The sequence below is a fragment of the Salmo salar genome, chromosome ssa22 (assembly GCF_905237065.1).
Source record: "Salmo salar chromosome ssa22, Ssal_v3.1, whole genome shotgun sequence".
NCBI classification, from domain to species: Eukaryota; Metazoa; Chordata; class Actinopteri; order Salmoniformes; family Salmonidae; genus Salmo; species Salmo salar.
Genome location: NC_059463.1, coordinates 963962 through 984755, shown reverse-complemented (window position 1 = coordinate 984755; position 20794 = coordinate 963962). Strand labels below are relative to the sequence as shown.

General features: G+C 42.1%; 1 protein-coding gene across 3 annotated transcripts in view; it reads right to left on the bottom strand.

Moving 5' to 3' along the window:
* Positions 1 to 20794, bottom strand: part of LOC106582629 (protein MTSS 2) — a 156306-nt gene that overhangs the window by 95453 nt on the left and 40059 nt on the right. For all 3 annotated transcript variants that reach the window (XM_014165855.2, XM_014165857.2, XM_014165856.2), the window contains exon 4: positions 2774 to 2858. In XM_014165855.2, the coding sequence (XP_014021330.1) occupies positions 2774 to 2858 (85 nt within the window). The remainder of the gene's footprint in view (positions 1 to 2773; positions 2859 to 20794) is intronic.

Genomic DNA, 20794 nt, shown 5'->3' with positions numbered 1-20794 from the left:
TTAAAGTCACCCAGAATTGTGAGGGGTAAGCCATCCTCAGGAAAGGAACTTATCAAGGCGTCAAGCTCATTGATGAACTCTCCAAGGGAACCTGGAGGGTGATAAATGATAAGGATGTTAAGCTTGAATGGGCTAGTGACTGTGACAGCATGGAATTCAAAGGAGGAGATAGACAGATGGGTCAGGGGAGAAAGAGAGAATGTCCACTTGGGAGAGATGACGTGGGTCGTGCGCGCTGGGACCACCAGGTTAAAGTGCCATGCGGTGTGAAGCGTTTGTGTGGCCTGTGCAGAGAGGAGAGAACAGGGATAGATAGACACATAGTTGACAGGCCACAGGAGAGGCTACGCTAATGTAAAGGAGATTGGAATGAAAATGAACTAAACAACTGGGGAAGCGAGAGAGCAGGGCCTCCCTCACTAACCATTCGCTGAAACACTCAAATATAACTATTCCAACTTCCACTTAGAAATTATAATTGATGTAAACTACAGTGGTTCAATGTTTCCAGGAATAGGCTCAAACTTAGTTTATTCAGCTAGTATTCGTACAGTATTCTTCCGTGAAACCCACCCAGTGCACCGTGTCCTATGACGCCGTAGCTAACTAGCATGCTAGCATCCAATAACACACGGTTAGCACCAATACTTGGTTACAACAAACTACCAATGGATCATTCGTGTCCGTGTCTAGTTCCTTTCATAACACAGAAGTAATTAAACGTTGGCTAGCTAACACAAAGTCAGTCCTGCTAGCTACACAAGTGGACTACACAACTCGAAAGCTTACGTTGCAAAAATCTTATTGACTAAAAATGATACAGTACTGCTAGCTGGTAGAGTTGGCTAGCTAGCAATGGCTGCATTTACCTTTGATACAAAGACAACTATGTAGCTAGCTAACGTTACACTAATCAAATCGTTCCGTTGTAATGTATTTAGATTCTACAGTACTGCTAGTTGGTAAAGTTGGCTGTAATGTTGACGCCATTTGGAAAACGGCACGAACGAACAAATACAGCTGGCTAGCTAACCTTGTTAGTTTCTCAAAGCTACACCTACACCTTTAGCTACACCTTTATCCTTGATGCAAAGACAACTATGTAGCTAACTAGCTAACATTACACTAATCAGATCGTTGTAATGTAATGAAATGTGATATTACCTGCGGAGCGAAGTACAGCACGACTACTCACTCCAGCATCCGGAAGATGGGACATTCCCCTTTTTCCTCCAAACATAACGATGGTCATTATGGCCAAACAGTTCTATTTTTGTTTTATCAGACCAGAGGACATTTCTCCAAAAAGTACAATCTTTGGCCCCATGTGCAGTTGAAAACCTTATTCTGGCTTTTTAAATGGGGTTTTTGGAGCGTTGGCTTCTTCTCTGCTGAGCAGCATTTCAGGTTATGTAGAATTAGGACTCGTTTTACTATGGATATAGATACTTTTGTACCTGTTTCCTCCAGCATCTTCACAAGGTCCTTTGCTGTTGTTCTGGGATTGATTTGCACTTTTCGCACCAAAGTACATTCATCTCCAGGAGACAGAGTGCGTCTCCTTCCTGAGCGGTATGACGGCTGCGTGGTCCCATGGTGTTTATACTTGCGTACTATTGTTTGTACAGATGAACGTGGTACCTTCAGGCGTTTTGAAATTGCTCCCAAGGATGAACCAGACTTGTGGATGTCTACAATTTTTTTTCTGAGGTCTTGGTTGATTTCTTTTGATTTTCCCACGATGTCAAGCAAAGAGGCACTGAGTTTGAAGGTAGGCCTTGAAATACATCCACAGGTACACCTCCAATTGACTCAAATGATGTCAATTAGCCTATCAGAAGCTTCTAAAGCCATGACATCATTTTCTGGAATTTTCCAAGCTGTTTAAAGGCACAGTCAACTTAGTGTATGTACACTTCTGACCCACTGGAATTGTGATATAGTGAATTAAAAGTGAAATAATCTGTCTATAAACAATTGTTGGAAAAATTACTTGTGTCATGCACAAAGTAGATGTCCTAATCGACTTGCCAAAACTATAGTTTGCTAACAAGAAACTTGTGAAGTGATTGAAAAACGAGTTAATGACTCCAACCTAAGTGTATGTAAACTTCAGACTTCAACTGCGATCTTGTGACAAATCACGTGACACTTCAATAAAGTCCACCTGTGTGCAATCTAACTCATTCTGTGACTTCTGAAGGTAACTGGTTGCACCAGATCTTATTTAGGGGCTTCATAGCAAAGCGGGTATATACATATGCACGCACCACTTAAGTAATTTTTATCACTTCACCAATTTGGACTATTTTGTGTATGTCCATTACATGAAATCCAAATGAAAATCAATTTAAATTAAATTACAGGCTGTAATGCAACAAAATAGGAAAAACGCCAAGGGGGATGTATACTTTTGCACGGCACTGTATACTCCCTATATATAACAATGTTAGCTTTACTCTTTATTGACATTTGTTATTCACCGTCACTATTTCAATGGTTTTATTTTATCTTTAAATCTGCATTTTTGGAAAAATACCTGTAAGTAAGCATTTCACTCTTCGTAGACAACAGCTGTAGACTAAGCATGTGACAATTTTTTTTTGATTTGGCCTGAAATGTTAATGATGGCAGTATTATGCACCAACTGCATATGAAAGATCTCAAACAATTAGGAAACAATGACATTGGGTATTACAACAGTCTTAGGGAAAAGCAAAACATATCCAATCAATGTCTTCCAGAAACCATGATTCACAGTTCCATCACTTACGTGGTGAAGAGCTTCAGTTTGGACTCAATGCTTCTGTGCCTCATGCACATTCTCGTCAAGGCTGAGCCAATCTCTTTTGTCGCCCCTGGAAAACAATAGAACAAAAGACAACAAACCTATCAATTAACAAACCTTGACAACAACAATGCCATATTACAAGCGTGTTGAAGCAAGGAAAGTTAAGCATGGACTCAAATGACAAACCCATTTAAGAAGAATCCACAGCTTTTTCTATGCTATCATGGTCTCACAAAAGCAGTACACTTAACACAAGCTTCAACGTGCACAGGATACAACAGGTGTAAAACTGTATAGTGAGAGATCTTTCCCAACAATGCAGTGATGATGATAATAAAAATAAAAGATACTGTGAAAAAAAATGAAAACCACACAGGAACTACGACGCGATTTAGAAACACGAGAATGCAAGTATATACAGGTACCTTATTCAATGTGAAGGGGTACTAGAATGGTTGAGGTGGGTTTATACATTTAGATGGGTTTATAAGTGACTGGTAGTAGGACCTAACTGTAAACAGAGCTGAAAAGTGAATGGTAGCAAGAGTATAAAAATACAGTGAGGGGAAAAAAGTATTTGATCCTCTGCTGATTTTGTACGTTTGCCCACTGACAAAGAAATTATCAGTCTATAATTTTAATGGTAGGCTTATTTGAACAGTGAGAGACAGAATAAGAACAAAAAAAATCCAGAAAAACGTATGTCAAAAATGTTATAAATTGATTTGCATTTTAATGAGGGAAATAAGTATTTGACCCCCTCTCAAATCAGAAAGATTTCTGGCTCCCAGGTGTCTTTTATACAGGTAACAAACTGAGATTAGGAGCACACTCTTAAAGGGAGTGCTCCTAATCTCAGTTTGTTACCTGTATAAAAAAGACACCTGTCCACAGAAGCAATCAATCAATCAGATTCCAAACTCTCCACCATGGCCAAGAACAAAGACCTCTCCAAGGATGTCAGGGACAAGATTGTAGATCTAAACAAGGCTGGAATGGGCTACAAGACCATCGCCAAGCAGCTTGGTGAGAAGATGACAACAGTTGGTGCGATTATTCGCAAATGGAAGAAACACAAAAGGACTGTCAATCTCCCTCGGCCTGGGGCTCCATGCAAGATCTCACCTCGTGGAGTTGTAATGATCATGAGAACGGTGAGGAATCAGCCCAGAACTACACGGGAGGATCTTGTCAATGATCTCAAGGCAGCTGGGACCATAGTCACCAAGAAACCAATTGGTAACACACTACGCCGTGAGGGACTGAAATCCTGCAGCGCCCGCAAGGTCCCCCTGCTCAAGAAAGCACATATACATGCCCGTCTGAAGTTTGCCAATAAACATCTGAATGATTCAGAGGACAACTGGGTGAAAGTGTTGTGGTCAGATGAGACCAAAATGGAGCTCTTTGGCATCAACTCAACTCACCGTGTTTGGAGGAGGAGGAATGCTGCCTATGACCCCAAGAATACCATCCCCACCGTCAAACATGGAGGTGGAAACATTATGCTTTGGGGGTGTTTTTCTGCTAAGGGGACAGGACAACTTCAAAGGGACGATGGACAGGGCCAGGTACTGTCAAATCTTGTGTGAGAACCTCCTTCCCTCAGCCAGGGCATTGAAAATGGGTCGTGGATGGGTATTCCAGCATGACAATGACCCAAAACACACGGCCAAGGTAACAAAGGAGTGGCTCAAGAAGAAGCACATTAAGGTCCTGGAGTGGCCTAGCCAGTCTCCAGACCTTAATCCCATAGAAAATCTGTGGAGGGAGCTGAAGGTTCGAGTTGCCAAACGTCAGCCTTGAAACCTTATGGACTTGGAGAAGATCTGCAAAGAGGAGTGGGACAAAATCCCTCCTGAGATGTGTGCAAACCTGGTGGCCAAATACAAGAAACGTCTGACCTCTGTGATTGCCAACAAGGGTTTTGCCACCAAGTACTAAGTCATGTTTTGCAGAGGGGTCAAATACTTATTTCCCTCATTAAAATGCAAATCAATTTATAACATTTTTGACATGTGTTTTTCTGGATTGTTGTTGTTGTTATTCTTCTGTCTCTCACTATTCAAACAAACCTACCATTAAAATTATAGTCTGATCATTTCTTTGTCAGTGGGCAAACGTACAAAATCAGCAGGGGATCAAATACTTTTTTCCCCTCACTATACTTATGTTAATGTCAGGGCTCTAAAGAGCTACAATTTTACTTGAAAATGTGCCTAAATACACACACACACACTTGAAGTCGGAAGTTTACATACACTTAGGTTGGAGTCATTAAAACTTGTTTTTCAACCACTCCACAAATTTCTTGTTAACAAACTATAGTTTTGGCAAGTTGTTTAGGACATCTACTTTGCGCATGACACAATCCCGCAGGTGAAGAAGCTGGATATGGAGATCCTGGGCTGGTGTGGTTCAATATAGTCTACAATTATTAGGCCGATTGGACGTACTGCCAAATTCCCTTGGCAGAGAAATTAACATTCAATTCTCTGGCAACAGCTCTGCCAATTGCACTCTACCTCAAAATTTGAGACATCTGTGGCATTGTGTTGTGACAAAACTTCACATTTTAGAGTGGCCTTTCATTGTCCCCAGCACAAGGTGCACCTGTGTAATGATCATGCCATTTAATCAGCTTCTTGATATACCACACCGGTCAGGTGGAAGGATTATCTTGTCAGAGAAATGCTCACTAACAGGGATATAAACAAAATTGTGCACAACATTGAGAAATAAGCTTTTAGTGCTTATGGAACATTTATGGGATATTTTATTTCAGCTCATTAAACATGGGACCGACACTTTACATGTTACGTTTATATTTTTGTTCAGTGTATATTCTGCCCTATGGGACAAACAAAAATCTATTTCCTTAAACCACTGCTGAGATATAAATCGTCACACTGCAAATTGAACATCAAATGATGACCTAGTATGTCTTCTTTGCATCATTAGGATGAGTCCAGTTTAATGATGAAAGCAAGCAACCCTGTTGTCAGTTTTCATTGCAGCGGCATCAGGTCCCCCTCTAGACTACTCATTAGCTATTAGCGCCATCAACCATATGAGGTTTTTTTGACAGCTACATAAAAGAAAAATAAGAGGCTTGAGTGAGTGACAGACTTTCACTTCTATTGCTTGTCATATCAAGCTTACCAGACTTTCTGGACATCATTATCTAAGATATCCATTGAAGAAATCAGACAAATGGATCCTGCAAATAAAATGTGGTCCTACTAACCCAACTGTTGCAGGCTAGATAAGTCTGGAAGCACTCCACTGACAGTGCGACTGCAGCACTTAAAATACATTGGGTAAAATGGCACATCAAACATTTCACAGCACCAGATCTATTTCTGCAGGGGGCTGTTGTGATGTATAGAGCGAGAAATCACACAGGACCCAGTGTGGCTTATCAAGCCCAGCCCTAAACCCCAGAGCCCTTGCCCTGTGCCTCTAACAAATAGGCCATTGTAGCATCCTGTCACTGAATACAGAGCACTTCCTATGAGATGGCCCAGCTCACCAAGTTGAAAGAGAAGATAATACCCCTTTCTGTGATAGAGGAAAACAGTGAGTGAGTGAGATGAGGGACAGGGCAAAAGGACAGAGATTCTCCACAATCCCTAGTAGTGATATTCCACCCTACCCCCGGGCAGGACTGTGTCCATAGAAATAGTACACCGGCTGTATTTTTGGATTTTGAAAGTTATACATTTTGAAAACTTGATTGCTGACATGCAAAACATTTTGGGACTATATCAACAATGGACTAATGAAACAAATACCAGAAGACAGTTTTGGTGTGGAATTTGCTTTTAAAAAGGGGAACGGAGAGCATTTTAACTACTTTGCAGATATGAAACAAACAGACAATCATAATATCAGTAAAAAATATCAAAATCCCTGTTTATGCATCAAAACCAACCTCATTAGAGGTTTTAAAAATAGGTTACATTTGACTCAGAATTCCATGACGTACAGTAAGGTATTCTAGGCAGAATAGATGGATGCAGTTCAATGCATGATTAATATAATTCACCAACACATTTCTTGTTATTCAAAAAAATATTGCTATCAGGTCATTTACGGCTGGCCTGGTTCATTGCTGCCTCCACCCAATAGGGATGGCACTGTTTCAGTTTCAATGATTCAATATTTTTAACAAAAACAAACAACTAATTAAAGTCTGGGAATACAATGAAATTAGCAAGGGCAATAATCACAAGTCTGTCATAGCGTGGCTAATAGGCTAGCACACGTGTCAAACAAGGCCCGTGGGCTGAACAGGACACACGAGCTAGTATAAATGAGTCAACAGTTGAGTCATCTACTTTATGAAATTGCAGCCTGAGGCACACGCATCAGTGAATTCAACTTAAATTGCACTGCTTTCATGTGTCCCGTTTACAGCGCGCAGCGGAAGGAAAGTGTACAGACATGCCACAGTCCTAGTTAGGCTACTAAAACGTTGCAGTCTGGCTTTGGTTTTTAAAGCTTTACAAGGAATAACCAAAAAACAAAAACACCATGCAAAGGAGAAACATGAAGGCCTACTGCAGAAATATTTGCGCAGTAGCCTAGGCTGCCTACGCAACTAACACGTTTAGAGAGCACCATACAGCAATGCTGCATTCAACCGCACCGGTGACCCATTCAGTGCAACAAAAAATATGTTATTTGGATACTTTTTGATTAGGGTTGCAGCATATTATGCACATCTGCAAGCATAGCAGCAAGGGATGGACAAATATTATTAGTCTATTTTGTTTTAATATGTTAATGCTACATACACAGCATCCTATGTACATAAGTGAACATTATAAAAATAGTAATTTTTCTAATAAAACAATGGCCAGTTTGGGTCGCAGTTGCAAATATTTTTGTAAAACAAAGGCTGTCTGGCCTGCGAATTCATTGTGTTTTTTCAATATGGACACCCCTGGGCTAGAGTATCTATGTTGCTAGCTATTTATCTAGCAAGCTAAAAACACAGAAGAACGTTAGCTAGCTAGCTGTTTATTTATTTATTTTTATTTCACTTTATTTAACCAGGTAGGCAACTTGAGAACAAGTTCTCATTTACAATTGCAACCTAGCCAAGATAAAGCAAGCAGTTTGACACATACAACAACAGAGTTACACATGGAGTAAAACAAACAGAGTCAATAATATAGTAGAAAAATAAGTCTATATACAAAGTGAGCAAATGAGGTGAGATAAGGGAGGTAAAGGCAAAAAAGGCCAAAGTGGCGAAGTAAATACAATATAGCAAGTAAAACACTGGAATGTTAGATTTAGTGGAAGAAAGTGCAAAGTAGAAATAGAAATAATGGGGTCAAAGGAGCAAAATAAATAAATAAATACAGTAGGGGAAGCGGTAGTTGTTTGCGCTAAATTATAAATGGGCTATGTACAGGTGCAGTGATCTGTGAGCTGCTCTGACAGCTGGTGCTTAAAGCTAGTGAGGGAGATGTGTTTCCAGTTTCAGAGATTTTTGTAGTTCGTTCCAATCATTGGCAGCAGAGAACTGGAAGGAGAGGCGGCCGAAGGAGGAATTGGTTTTGGGGGTGACCAGAGAGATATACCTGCTGGAGCACGTGCTACAGGTGGATGCTGCTATGGTGACCAGCGAGCTGCGATAAGGAGGAACTTTACCTAGCAGGGTCTTGTAGATGACCTGGAGCCAGTGGGTTTGGCGACGAGTATGAAGCGAGGACCAGCCAACGAGAGCGTACAGGTCGCAGTGGTGGGTAGTATATGGGGCTTTGGTGACAAAACGGATGGCACTGTGATAGTTGTTGTTGCGGGATGTCATATCATTTTTTGTTGGCTACAGCTAGAGATGCAGGTTTCATTTGGTTAGCTAGCAAGACATTTGAATCGCTTCGCTAACTAGCTGTGCTAAACAGTCAGCATATCTCAGGTGTCAATCAAATGGTTTTGGCATCGATCAAATGGGTGGGCAGGCAAGCAAGTTCCCATTCAGTTGTCAAAATGTGGGTTGGGACTAGGATGCAGCTGAACGTTGTAAGTGAACGTTGTGAGCCGGCTGGCATATAATAAGAGCCAAATCTATTTATACAAATATTTGAAAAATAAGATATGAATAATCAAAAGATTTAAACTAACAGAATTAACGAATTCAAAGAACGAAAAAAGAAATTAAATAATATAGGTCTAAATGCTCAAGCGCACACATTCGTTCTGACTGTTTGCTCAGACTAACAGCCTCACCGGTTGTTCCTGTCAGACACGCAGTGTCAACCAATGAACCAAAGATGCGTGGGGAGGGCTAAGCCAACTCACTCACAGTCACACACTTAGCAGCCAAGGAGAGAGCGGAAGGACAGCTGTGAAAACAGTAGCATTTGGATGCATTTTAAAAATGTAGACAATGTTAGAGCACAGTGTAGAATCTCTTACATGTCCGTTACATGTCACTTCATTGAAGATTTTTCTATATCTAGCTGTCTTCTGGACTGCGTTGAGTTCAGCGACAGACACACCTCAGAGAACTTGGCAGAGGAACTGTTGAGAATGTTAAAATGGACACATCATCCATGTCTTGCCCACACAATCAACCTGATTGTAAGAGATGCTCTGAATGTGATGAAGCCCACTGTAGAGAAAGTGAAAGCAGCTGTGGAATACTTCCACAGGAGCACAGTAGGTGCTGAAAAGCTAAAGTCTACACAACACCAGATGGGGATGCCTGAGCTGAAGCCTAAACAAGACTGCACTATAAGGTGGAATTCAACATTTTATATGTTGAAGTGGTTTCTTGAGTCAAAGGATGCCATCATCTCTACCCTGGCCTTTGTTAATGCACCTGTTGATGCTCTGACCCAAGAGGAATGGGAGGTGGTGGTGGAGGTGTGCAGAGTCCTGGAACCCTTTGAGCAGGTCACTGTGGAGATCAGTGGAGAGAGGTACAGTAAGCAGTTATTACTACATCATTATTTAATCCAGTATTATATATGTATATGAGCAGTAGATGAGAACGTAGTATCAGTAGACAAAACATGAAGCTGAACTAATAAGTTACTGTTCTCTTTTCAGCTATGTGACAGCCTCAAAAATTATACTCCTGTGTAAGGGTCTGCAGCGAATCACAGCCAGCTGCCAGAGAGAAGAAAATGCAACCACAGGACATGTGACAGAGTTGGACACCCTATGTTCATCAATGGACAGAAAGTTCCACAACATGGAATATAATTACGTGCTATCAGAAACCGCTACACTTGACCCCAGGTTTAAGAAGTTAGCCTTCAGTGATGCCAGAGTAATTGATGAGGCTCTTAAAGAATAACTTCAGCAGCAGGGAGGGACACCCCCAGCAGTCAGCTGGCTCAGGCACCAGGGCAATAGAAAGAAGAGGGAGGGACAGCCCCAGCAGTCAGCTGACTCAGGCACCAGGGCAACAGGAAGAAGAGGGATCAGATGGAGCAGAAGCACCAGTAGTAGTGCCACAAACGTCTGCTGAATGCTGTTTGACGAGAGAGCAAGTGGGGATACAGCACGAAGGAATCCCTCAGCAGATGCCTTAATGGAGGTCCGATCCTATTTGGAGGAGCCCCTTTCCAAAGATCTGCAGATTCTCTGAGCTGGTGGAAGAACAAGGCCTCCGTCTACCCACGGCTTACTAAAGTCATGACAGGGAGACTCTGCATAGTGGCCACATCCGTTCCCTCTGAGAGGGTCTTCTCGAAAACGGGACAAATAATTACTGAGAGAAGAAACCACATCAGCCCCTCGAAAGTGAGGCAGCTTGCATTTCTGAATGCAAATCTCTCATAAAAGAAAAATCTGGTCAGCATTGCTGTGTGCTGCTGGTTATAACATGGCAATAAAGGAGAGAAGAGGGACCAGTTTAATGTCTTAAGTGGAATGCTGCAGTTTTGCACATTTATTTTTCTTTGATATGGTGCAATATTCTATTATGTTGTTCAGATTGTATTAGTTTTGAATTGTTACATTTATATGCACTTTGTTTATATACATTAAAAAGTTATACTTTATAAGCAAATGTTTAATAGCATTCTTTTTCAAAACAAACCAATGCATTTTTAAATACATTGTGGTTAAGGTAGAGTATGATTTCATTTAATAATTTAATCAGAATGGTGTTAAAACAAATCATAGTCAAACTATCGCAAACTGTTTTACTTGAAAAAATACAATAGACATTTTTTTAAAAGAGCCATTTGGGAGCCAAAAGAGCCAGCTCACTGAAAAGAGCCAGAATGCCCTTCACTACGGTGAAATTCCCAAATGTTAGAGGACTCCAGTGGTATTTACATAAATCCCTTCAGGTGCATTTTGTGGCTTTTGGCAGACGCATTCTAATTATCTAAAGTCACACTGTTGCTACTGCCTGTAAACACACAGTCCAGTTCATAGTGAATGATGACAGGCCCTACTGCCTGTAAACACAATGATGGCACGTCCGTGTAGCAAATGGCTTATTTGCATATAGGCCTACTCTAGCTCTGATTGGCTATGGCGTACCAGTCTGCGTAGACTCCAGTCTTGGACAAGACAGATGTTTTTATTAGGTTTTATTTAGCACAGTGTCTATTAATTTTCCAAATGCACGGCCGTTTTCCCACTTTATATTGCTATAGAATTGCCACAAATGTCTTACTCTACGTCATTCCAAAACATGGTCATAGAATATCTAAGTACAAGTAGTCTTGTCAGAATATTTTTTTGTTTTAAGAATTATAAAAAAGGGTAATTCTTCCTGGGGGTGTGTATAGTCCTCTGTATGAATGTGTCCCAGTCATCCCAACTCTAATCCCCGCTAATGCTGGATCACCTGGGCCTCTTGCTGGCTCACTAAGGCAATTAGTAGCCCTCCACACAGCCTCCACTGGCCAGCCCCATCAGAGAGGTATGGATTATGACAACCACACAGACCCTCAGTTTACACACACCAACTTCCACAACAAGGCAGGCTGGCAACAGTTGCAAAGGTTCAAATGGGTGCACGTGAACTCTATGATCTTGTGAGATATTTGTTACGTCAGACAAACAGTATGATAAAGTAGCGTGTTATGTTCCCCAGCAGGAAAACCAAAAATGTTGCTCAAACAGAAGCAGGAACTAACAAAGAGTCACTGACCAACAAACAAACCAGGTGGGGTTTTATGAGGGGTTCTGAAAGACACTCATGGGGGTGTCAACTGAATGTCGACTAGCAACAACTACTAGAACCTAAAAGACACCCACTAAGAGGTAAACTAAAGAAAAACAAACTTAAAAAGGACAGGAGGCAAACCAAAAACTTGGAGCAAAACAAAAATCAAATAAAGGATTGTTTCTCTAGAAATAAAAATAGGGAGCACCAACTAAAGGTGTTAACCCTCATCTATCAAGACAACTGGAGCACTGGGCCAGCCACTTAAATAGCACCTGGGCCAGCACAGGTGAAATCCCTTCCCACTAATGAGACGGAAACCAGCACAGGTCTAACACATTACATTTGTCATTTAGCAGACGCTCTTATCCAGAGCGACTTACAAATTGGTGCATTCACCTTAAGATATCCAGTGGAACAACCACTTTACAATAGTACATCTATATCTTTTTTTTTTGGGGGGGTTTAGAAGGATTACTATATCCTATCCCAGGTATTCCTTAAAGAGGTGGGGTTTCAAGTGTCTCCGGAAGGTGGTGATTGACTCCGCTGTCCTGGCGTCGTGAGGGAGCTTGTTCCACCATTGGGGTGCCAGAGCAGCGAACCGTTTTGACTGGGCTGAGCGGGAACTGTGCTTCCGCAGAGGTAGGGGGGCCAGCAGGCCAGAGGTGGATGAACGCAGTGCCCTTGTTTGGGTGTAGGGCCTGATCAGAGCCTGAAGGTACGGAGGTGCCGTTCCCCTCACAGCTCCGTAGGCAAGCACCATGGTCTTGTAGCAGATGCGAGCTTCAACTGGAAGCCAGTGGAGTGTGCGGAGGAGCGGGGTGACGTGAGAGAACTTGGGAAGGTTGACACAAGTTCACAAGTTGACTAACGAGGTGACACCAATCAGCGCACCCTCCGAGCTACACGTACTAAAGTCCAAACTCAAAACAAATGGAAAAACCAAAACCTGTAACAAGCGCAAATGTGGATGTTTATTTTGACCAGGCCTACTTATCATTCAAATCCTCCTAAGACCATGTGTTGCAGGTTTGGTCCACAAATGGCAATGCAGTTTGCAACAGGTGGCACTTTGATAGTTTGTTTAATGAAACTCTCCTGGAAAAAAAGGATCAGTGCTGAGAGAAATCAACACCAGCAGAGGGAGACAGTATTGCTAGTCACTTAAGTATTCCCTGGTCTTCAGTCTGTGTTTTATTCAAGTCTGGGAGATCACATTGGATTTCTTACAAACAGAGGTCAGTGAGTGAAACTTGGCATTGGCACGACATGAGCAAATGAGTTTATTGCTGGGGAAAAGAGTTTGCTCTGTGAAATCACATCAAGGTAATCCGGCTCCATCAAACTGAAGGCAAACCAGCGCTGCAGTCAAAACGCCTGCTTTGGCTGGTAGGACAGTGCTGAGGTAAAAAGTTCACTCAGGGTTAAGGAACCAACTGAATGAAGACCAGAAACGGACAGACTTCTGCAATAGCCATAACAGAGATGCCACTGGACTTCAAACTGCCTACATTCGATGCTGACATTTCACCCAAAACAGTGAGGGGTGCATAAGAACAAAACACAGATAGGCCTACAAATGCCTCATCCCATTCTCTGCACATCAAGTCTACGGTCTCTAAATACCCGTGTGTGTGTGTGTGTGTGTGTGTGTGTGTGTGTGTGTGTGTGTGTGTGTGTGTGTGTGTGTGTGCGCGCACGTTTCCGGTGGGGTGAACAGTGTCCCATTCATTAACTAAGTATGTGCGAATGTGACAGCGCAGTTCACAGGTTTATTTCGCACTTGGCCGAAATGCTTTGCACTCGGAAACATGTTACTAGAGCTGAGCTGATAAACCGAAAATGATTGTGAAGACAGAACCAGCCACTTATAGAGGACATTTGACTGATCTTGATAATTTCAATAAATAGCCTACACTAGAGAAATGTGACATTTTAAATGTAAATCTGCAAATATAGGCGATTGCTAACAGGACAATTGATAGCTACGACATTCAAATTAATAGTAGTTAGTACTTTTAAAGATAATACTAAAAAGTAAATGTGTACATTAACATATTTATTGTTAGTGATAATTCAGTCAACTTATCGTGATAAGGATTTGTCTATATCGCACAGCTGTACACCTCACCAATTGTGTGGGAGCACCCAGTCCTCAGACCGCAGTACTAAAGAATAAGAGGATGCAAATTACAGAGAGAGAAACAAACATTTGAATTTGAAACTTAAAAATACCTTAATTGTTGAATACACCTGGTGTGGGTTTGAAGTTTGAGGATGAGCAGAGGCTAGCCTGATGGGTAGGGAGTGACGTGCACACTGAACACTGACTAAGCTAGGTAGCAGACTCGGGTACTACAGTGTCAGTAATATCATCGCACACATCTTATGCTAACAGACAATTCTGATACTTCATGTTCTTCCTTCTTCCTCTAGTTTAGTTCTAATGTAGTGGTGCATAGGCCTACCTGTAGAAAGCGATGGATAAACAGACAAACTGCTGTTGGTACCGTACAACACCATATGTTCTTCTTTACCATCAGCATCCTTTAGCTCAACATCGAAATGTTCATTTAAATCATGTGGAAATTCTCAATGCATGACTCATCTAAAAAGTTGACATTGGATTTCAACAGGTTTCTCTCGTTTATACACAGATGATTCACATCTTTACACTCCTTTTTGATCCCTTCCTCCATAGAGCCTTGTTTGAAAAGCCTTTCAAATCAAATCAAATTTTATTGGTCACATACACATGTTGAGCAGATGTTTTTGCGGGTGTAGTGAAATGCGTGTTTCTAGCTCCGCCAGTACAATAATATCTAACAATTTCACAACATATACCCAATACACACAAATCTAAGTAAAGGAAGGGAATTAAGAATATACACATAATGGACGAACAATGTCAGAGAGGAATAGAATACAGTATATACACGAGTAATGCAAAATATGTAAACATTATTAAAGTGACTAGTGTCCATTTATTAAAGTGGCCAGTGATTTCTAGTCTACGTAAAGTTGGAAGTTTACATACACTTAGGTTGGAGTCATTAAAACTCGCTTTTCAACCACTCCACAAATTTCTTGTTAACAAACTATCGTTTTGGCAAGTCGGTTAGGACATCTACTTTGTGCATGACAAGTAATTTTTCCAACAATTGTTTATAGACAGATTATTTCACTTTTAATTCACTATATCACAATTCCAGTGGGTCAGAAGTGTACATACACTGAGTTTACTGAGCCTTTAAACAGCTTGGACAACTCCAGAAAATGATGTTATGGCTTTACAAGCTTCTGATAGGCTAATTGACATCATTTGAGTCAATTGGAGGTGTACCTGTGGATGTATTTCAAGGTCTACCTTCAAACACATTGCCTCTTTGCTTGACATCATGGGAAAATCAAAAGAAAATAGCCAAGGCCTCAGAATTGTTTTTGTAGACCTCCACAAGTCTGGTTAACCCTTGGGAGCAATGTCCAAACCCCTGAAGGTACCACGTTCATTTGTACTAACAATAGTACGCAAGTAAACACACCATGGGACCACGCAGCCATCATACCGCTCAGGAAGAAGACACGTTCTGTCTCCTACAGATGAATGCACTTTTGTGCAAAAAGTGCAAATCAATCTCAGAACAACAGCAAAGGACCTTGTGTAGATGATAGAGGAAACAGGTAAAAAAGTATCTATATCCACAGTAAAACGAGACCAATATGGACATGACCGCTCAGCAAGGAAGATGCCACTGCTCCAAAACCACCATAAAAAACCCAGACAATGGTTTGCAACTGCACATGGGGAGAAAGATCATATTTTTTGTAGAAATGTCCTCTGGTCTGATAAAACAAAAATAGAACTGTTTGGCCATAATGACCATCGTTATGTTTGGAGGAAAAGGGGGGAGGCTTGCAAGCCGAAGAACACCATCCTAACCGTGAAGCATGGGGGTGTCAGGATCATGTTGTGGGGGTGCTCTGTTGCAGGAGGGACTGGTGCACTTCACAAAATAGATGGCATCATGAGGGAAGATTATGTGGATATATTGAAGCAACATAAAGACATCAGTCAGGAAGTTAAAGCTTGGTCGCAAATGGGTCTTCCAAATGGACAATGACCCCAAGCATACTTCCAAAGTTGTGGCAAAATGTCGTAAGGACAACAAAGTCAAGGTATTGGAGTGGGCATCACAAAGCCCTGCCCTCAATCCTATAGAAAATGTGTGGGCAGAACTGAAAAGGCGTGTGCGACCAAGGATGTCTACAAACCTTACTCAGTTACACCAGCTCTGTCAGGAGGAATGGGCCAAAATTCACCCAACTTACTGTGGGAAGCTTGTGGAATGCTACCTGAAACATTTGGCCCAAGTTACACAATTTAAAGGCAACGCTACCAGATACTAATTGAGTGCATGTCAACTTCTGACCCACTGGGAATGTGATGAAAGAAATAAAAGCTGAAATAAATCTCTCCACTATTAGACATTTCACATTCTTAAAATAAAGTGGTGATACCAACTGACCTAAGATGGGATATTTTTACCAGGATTAAATGTCAGGAATTGTGAAAAACACTTTAAATGTAGGTAAACTTCCAACTTCAACTGTATATAGGCAGCAGCCTCTCTGTGCTAGTGATGGCTATTTAACAGTCTGATGGCTTTGAGATAGATGTTTTTCCAGTCTTTTGGTCCCAGCTTTGATGCACTTGTACTGACCTCACCTTCTGGGTGATAACTGGGTGAACAGGCAGTGGCTCGGTGGTTGTTGTCCTTGATCTTTTTGCCTTCCTGTGACACCGGGTGCTGTAGGTGTCCTGGAGGGCAGGTAGCTTGCCCCTGGTGATGCGTTGGGCAGACCGCACCACCCTCTGGACAGCCCTGCGGTTGCAGGCGGTGCAGTACCAGGCTGTTGCTCCTCCTTCACTACACTGTGGGTGGACCATTTCAGTTTGTCAGTGATGTGTACGCCGAGGAACTTGAAGCTTTCCACATTCTACACTGCGGTCCTGTTGATGTGGATAGGGGGGTGCTGCTCCCTCTGCTGTTTCCTGAAGTCAGCTCCTGTTTTGTGATGTTGAGAGAGAGGATATTTTCCTGGCACCACAGTCCCAGAGACCTCACCTCATCCCTGTAGGCTGTCTCATCATTGTTGGTAATCCAGCCTAGCACTGTTGGGTCTGTAAACTTGATGATTGAGTTGGAGGCGTGCGTGGCCATGCAGTCATGGGTGAACAGGGAGTACAGGAGGGGGCTGAGCACGCAGGGTTGAGGATTAGCGAAGTGGTGTTTCCTACCTTCACCACCTGGGGCAGCCCGTCAGTAAGTCCAGGACCCAGTTGCACAGGGTGGGGTACAGACCCAGGGCCTCGAGCTTATGATGAGCTTGGAGGATAATATGGTGTTGAATGCAGAGCTATGGTCAATGAACAGCATTCTTACAAAGGTATTCGTCTTGTCCAGATGGGATAGCGCAGTGTGCATTGAGATGGCGTTCTATTGGGGTGGTAAGCAAATTGGAGTGGGTCTAGGGTGTCAGGTAAGGTAGAGGTGATATGATCCTTGACTAGTCTCTCAAAGCACTTCATGATGACAGAAGTGAGTGCTACGGGGCGAGAGTCATTTAGTTCAGTTACCTTTGCTTTCTTGTTTACAGGAACAATGGTGGACATCTTGAAGCATGTGGGGACAGCAGACTGAGATAGGGAGAAATTGAATATGTCCGTAAACACAACGCATGCTCTGAGGAGGCAGCTAGAGATGCCGCCTGGGCCGGCAGCCTTGCGAGGGTTAACACGCTTAAATATCTTACTCACATCGGCCACGGAGAAGGAGAGCCCACAGTGCTTGGTAGCAGGCCTCTGATGAGTGCTGTCATAATGTATATCGTGCGGCATACTTACTCTAGTGTAGTGCAAGTTGGCAGACAGACACCAAGTCGACAACACACTTCTTTAACATTGGGGCTGTGGTGAGAAAGGAATGAGCACATGTCCAAGTAAAGCCCTCCAGATGGTGCATGAAAGCATTTGAAGTGACAACTCAACTAATTCCCAATGTTGCGACTGTCTGGAAAACAGATGGAAAAACACACAGTATGGGATACAGAGCTTGACAACGGGATGTTTCTCTTACAATAGCCCCACAACACAACAGGGTGGGTGAAATTGGAGCCAGCCCCCTCTTCCAAAAGGGGGAGGAGTCGAGTGTAAACCACAAGGGTTTGGTGCTGGAATAGGGGAGGCCTGGTTTGGGTGTGTCTGCAACTGTGGGGGCAGGAAAACAGGACGGAACAGGCTGGTAAAGTAATGGTTTGACTGCAACCTGGCAACAGGTGATGAAGAGTGCATAGTTAATGAGAGGAAAGATGCCCATCCCTTCCTAAAGGCTGCACATGTCCTAAAGGCTGCACATGTCCTAACACAAGACCTAGGCAGTGAGGTGCATGGCCACGCCTTGTTATTGGGGGGGAAGCTAAGCACTTCATCCAACTGGCATACATCAACATTACTCAGTCAGACAAGCCCTGGGGCACGATTGGTGTAGCCCTGCACTTGGAGCAGTTGGGGAGGGGAAAGGCTACACCGCTCACACCTGAGTCACGCTGCACAATAGCATAGGAATGGCACCTGTAGCCCAGCCATGTCAGGTCCTGTGTCTAAATTCAGAGTGGTGGTGGAGAATAAAGATACTGCAACGAGAGACGTGTTACTTTTGAAATGTTAAGGGTTCAAGTAACCTTTAGCAGTATTTAAAGCTACATTGGACTCTTAAAATGGTTCATGCAGTTAATACTGAGACGCAAATAGTTATAAAAGACCCTTTATCAGTCCTGCAATTTGACAATTAAATGAATAATTTTCTATTCAGATCTGCCAGTCAAGCTTTAAGAGCGAGGCACCTCTTGTTCCAGTCAGTGTGAAATGTGATGAGATAAGAAGTCGTGGGCCATGGTCTGTGTGTCATTCTTCATTCACTCCCAGATGCATATTCTGTGAGTCAAATTTAATAGCCCTGACATTTCTTAAATAAGCCTCTCCATAGAGCATTTATATACACGTATTACCTTCGGGACACAATTCACTATTTCTGACAAATGCACACAGTGATTAGGGATTGCATGCAAATGTTTCCCACCAGTTACAATATCCCAATATAGCTTAACTCACTGTGGAATTTAAAATGTTTATATTACATAAATATATTAAAACAGAAATTACTCCTAGTTACTACCCCTGCCCAGTAACTAGAATATGCATATAATTAGTAGATTTGGATAGAAAACACTCTAAAGTTTCTAAAACTGTTTGAATGGTGTCTGAGTATAACAGAACTCATATGGCAGTCAAAACCCTGAGACAAATCCTAACAGGAAGTGGAAATCTGATGTGTGGAATCACTTCAAAGCCTTTGCCATTGAAACACACAGGTACTTATTAATCATTTAGCACTTCCTAAGGCTTCCACTAGATGTCAACAGTCTTTACAAAGTGGTTTGAGTCTTCTATGGTAGAAACTGACCCAAAGAGAGGCTTGGGAAGTTGGTCACAGGAGGAGGGCCATTACTACTATGACGCGGACGCCCATGGGAACCCTTTTGTTTCCGAAACGTTTAGTAAGACAATGCAATCGTCCGCCTTGAATATTATTGAAGCTCTGGTTGGAAAAGGCCCTAAAGATTTACGTTATACAACGTTTGACATGTTTGAACAAACGTAAATATATTTTTTTTGCACATTCGTGACGACAAGTCCCGCGCGCTTCAGTACATTATGAGTAGCCTTCGGAACGCGCTAACAAGAAGGAACTATTGGGAAATAAATTATTAACTTTTTCGAACAAAACTACATTTGTTGTGGACCTGGGATTCCTGGAAGTGCCTTCTGATGAAGATAATCAAAGTAAGGGAATATTTACAATAGTATATTTGATTTTAGGTGGTTCCAAGATGGCGCTAACATGTATCGCCTAGCCTATTTTTCTGAGCATACCACGTCGTATATTGCAAAGTGTGATTTCCCAGTAAAGTTATTTTTAAATCTGGCAATGCGGTTGCATTCACGAAATGTTAATCTATAATTCTTTGAACGTCAATATTAAATTTTAACAATGTTTTCGAATAGTAATTTTGTAAATTGTAGCGCTGATTCACCGGAAGCATTTGAGGGGAAAAAAATTCTGAACGTCACGCGCCGATGTAAAATGTTGTTTTCATACATAAATATGAACTTTATCGCACAAAAATATGCATGGATTGTGTAACATGATGTCCTAGGAGTGTCATCTGATGAAGATTGTCAAAGGTTAGTGCTGCATTTAGCTGTGTTTTGGGTATTTGTGATGCATGCTAGTTGCTTTGAAAATGGCAGTGTGATTCTTTTTGGCAGGGTACTCTCCTAACATAATCTAATGTTTTGCTTTTGCTGTAAAGCCTTTTTGAAATCGGACAACGTGGTTCGATTCAGGAGAGGTGTATCTATAAAATGGTGTAAAATAGTCATATGTTTGAGAACTTGAAGTTATAGCATTTATGAGGTTTTGCATTTCCCGCGACACAATTCCACTGGCGTCCCACGTTCCCAGACAGGTTAATGGAAGCGTCTCCAATGTCAAACGTGGTGTACTGAAGGACAGCTCTCTAGGCACTCTACTCTTTTATATTGTTACCAATGACCTGCCACTGGCATTTCTCTCCAAAACTCTTGAACGTGCCATCCTTGGCCAGCTCTCCTGCCATCTCTCTCAGAATGACCTTCTCGATCCAAATCAGTCAGGTTTCAAGACTGGTCATTCAACTGAGACTGCTCCTCTGTGTCACGGAGGCTCTCCGCACTGCTAAAGCTAACGCTC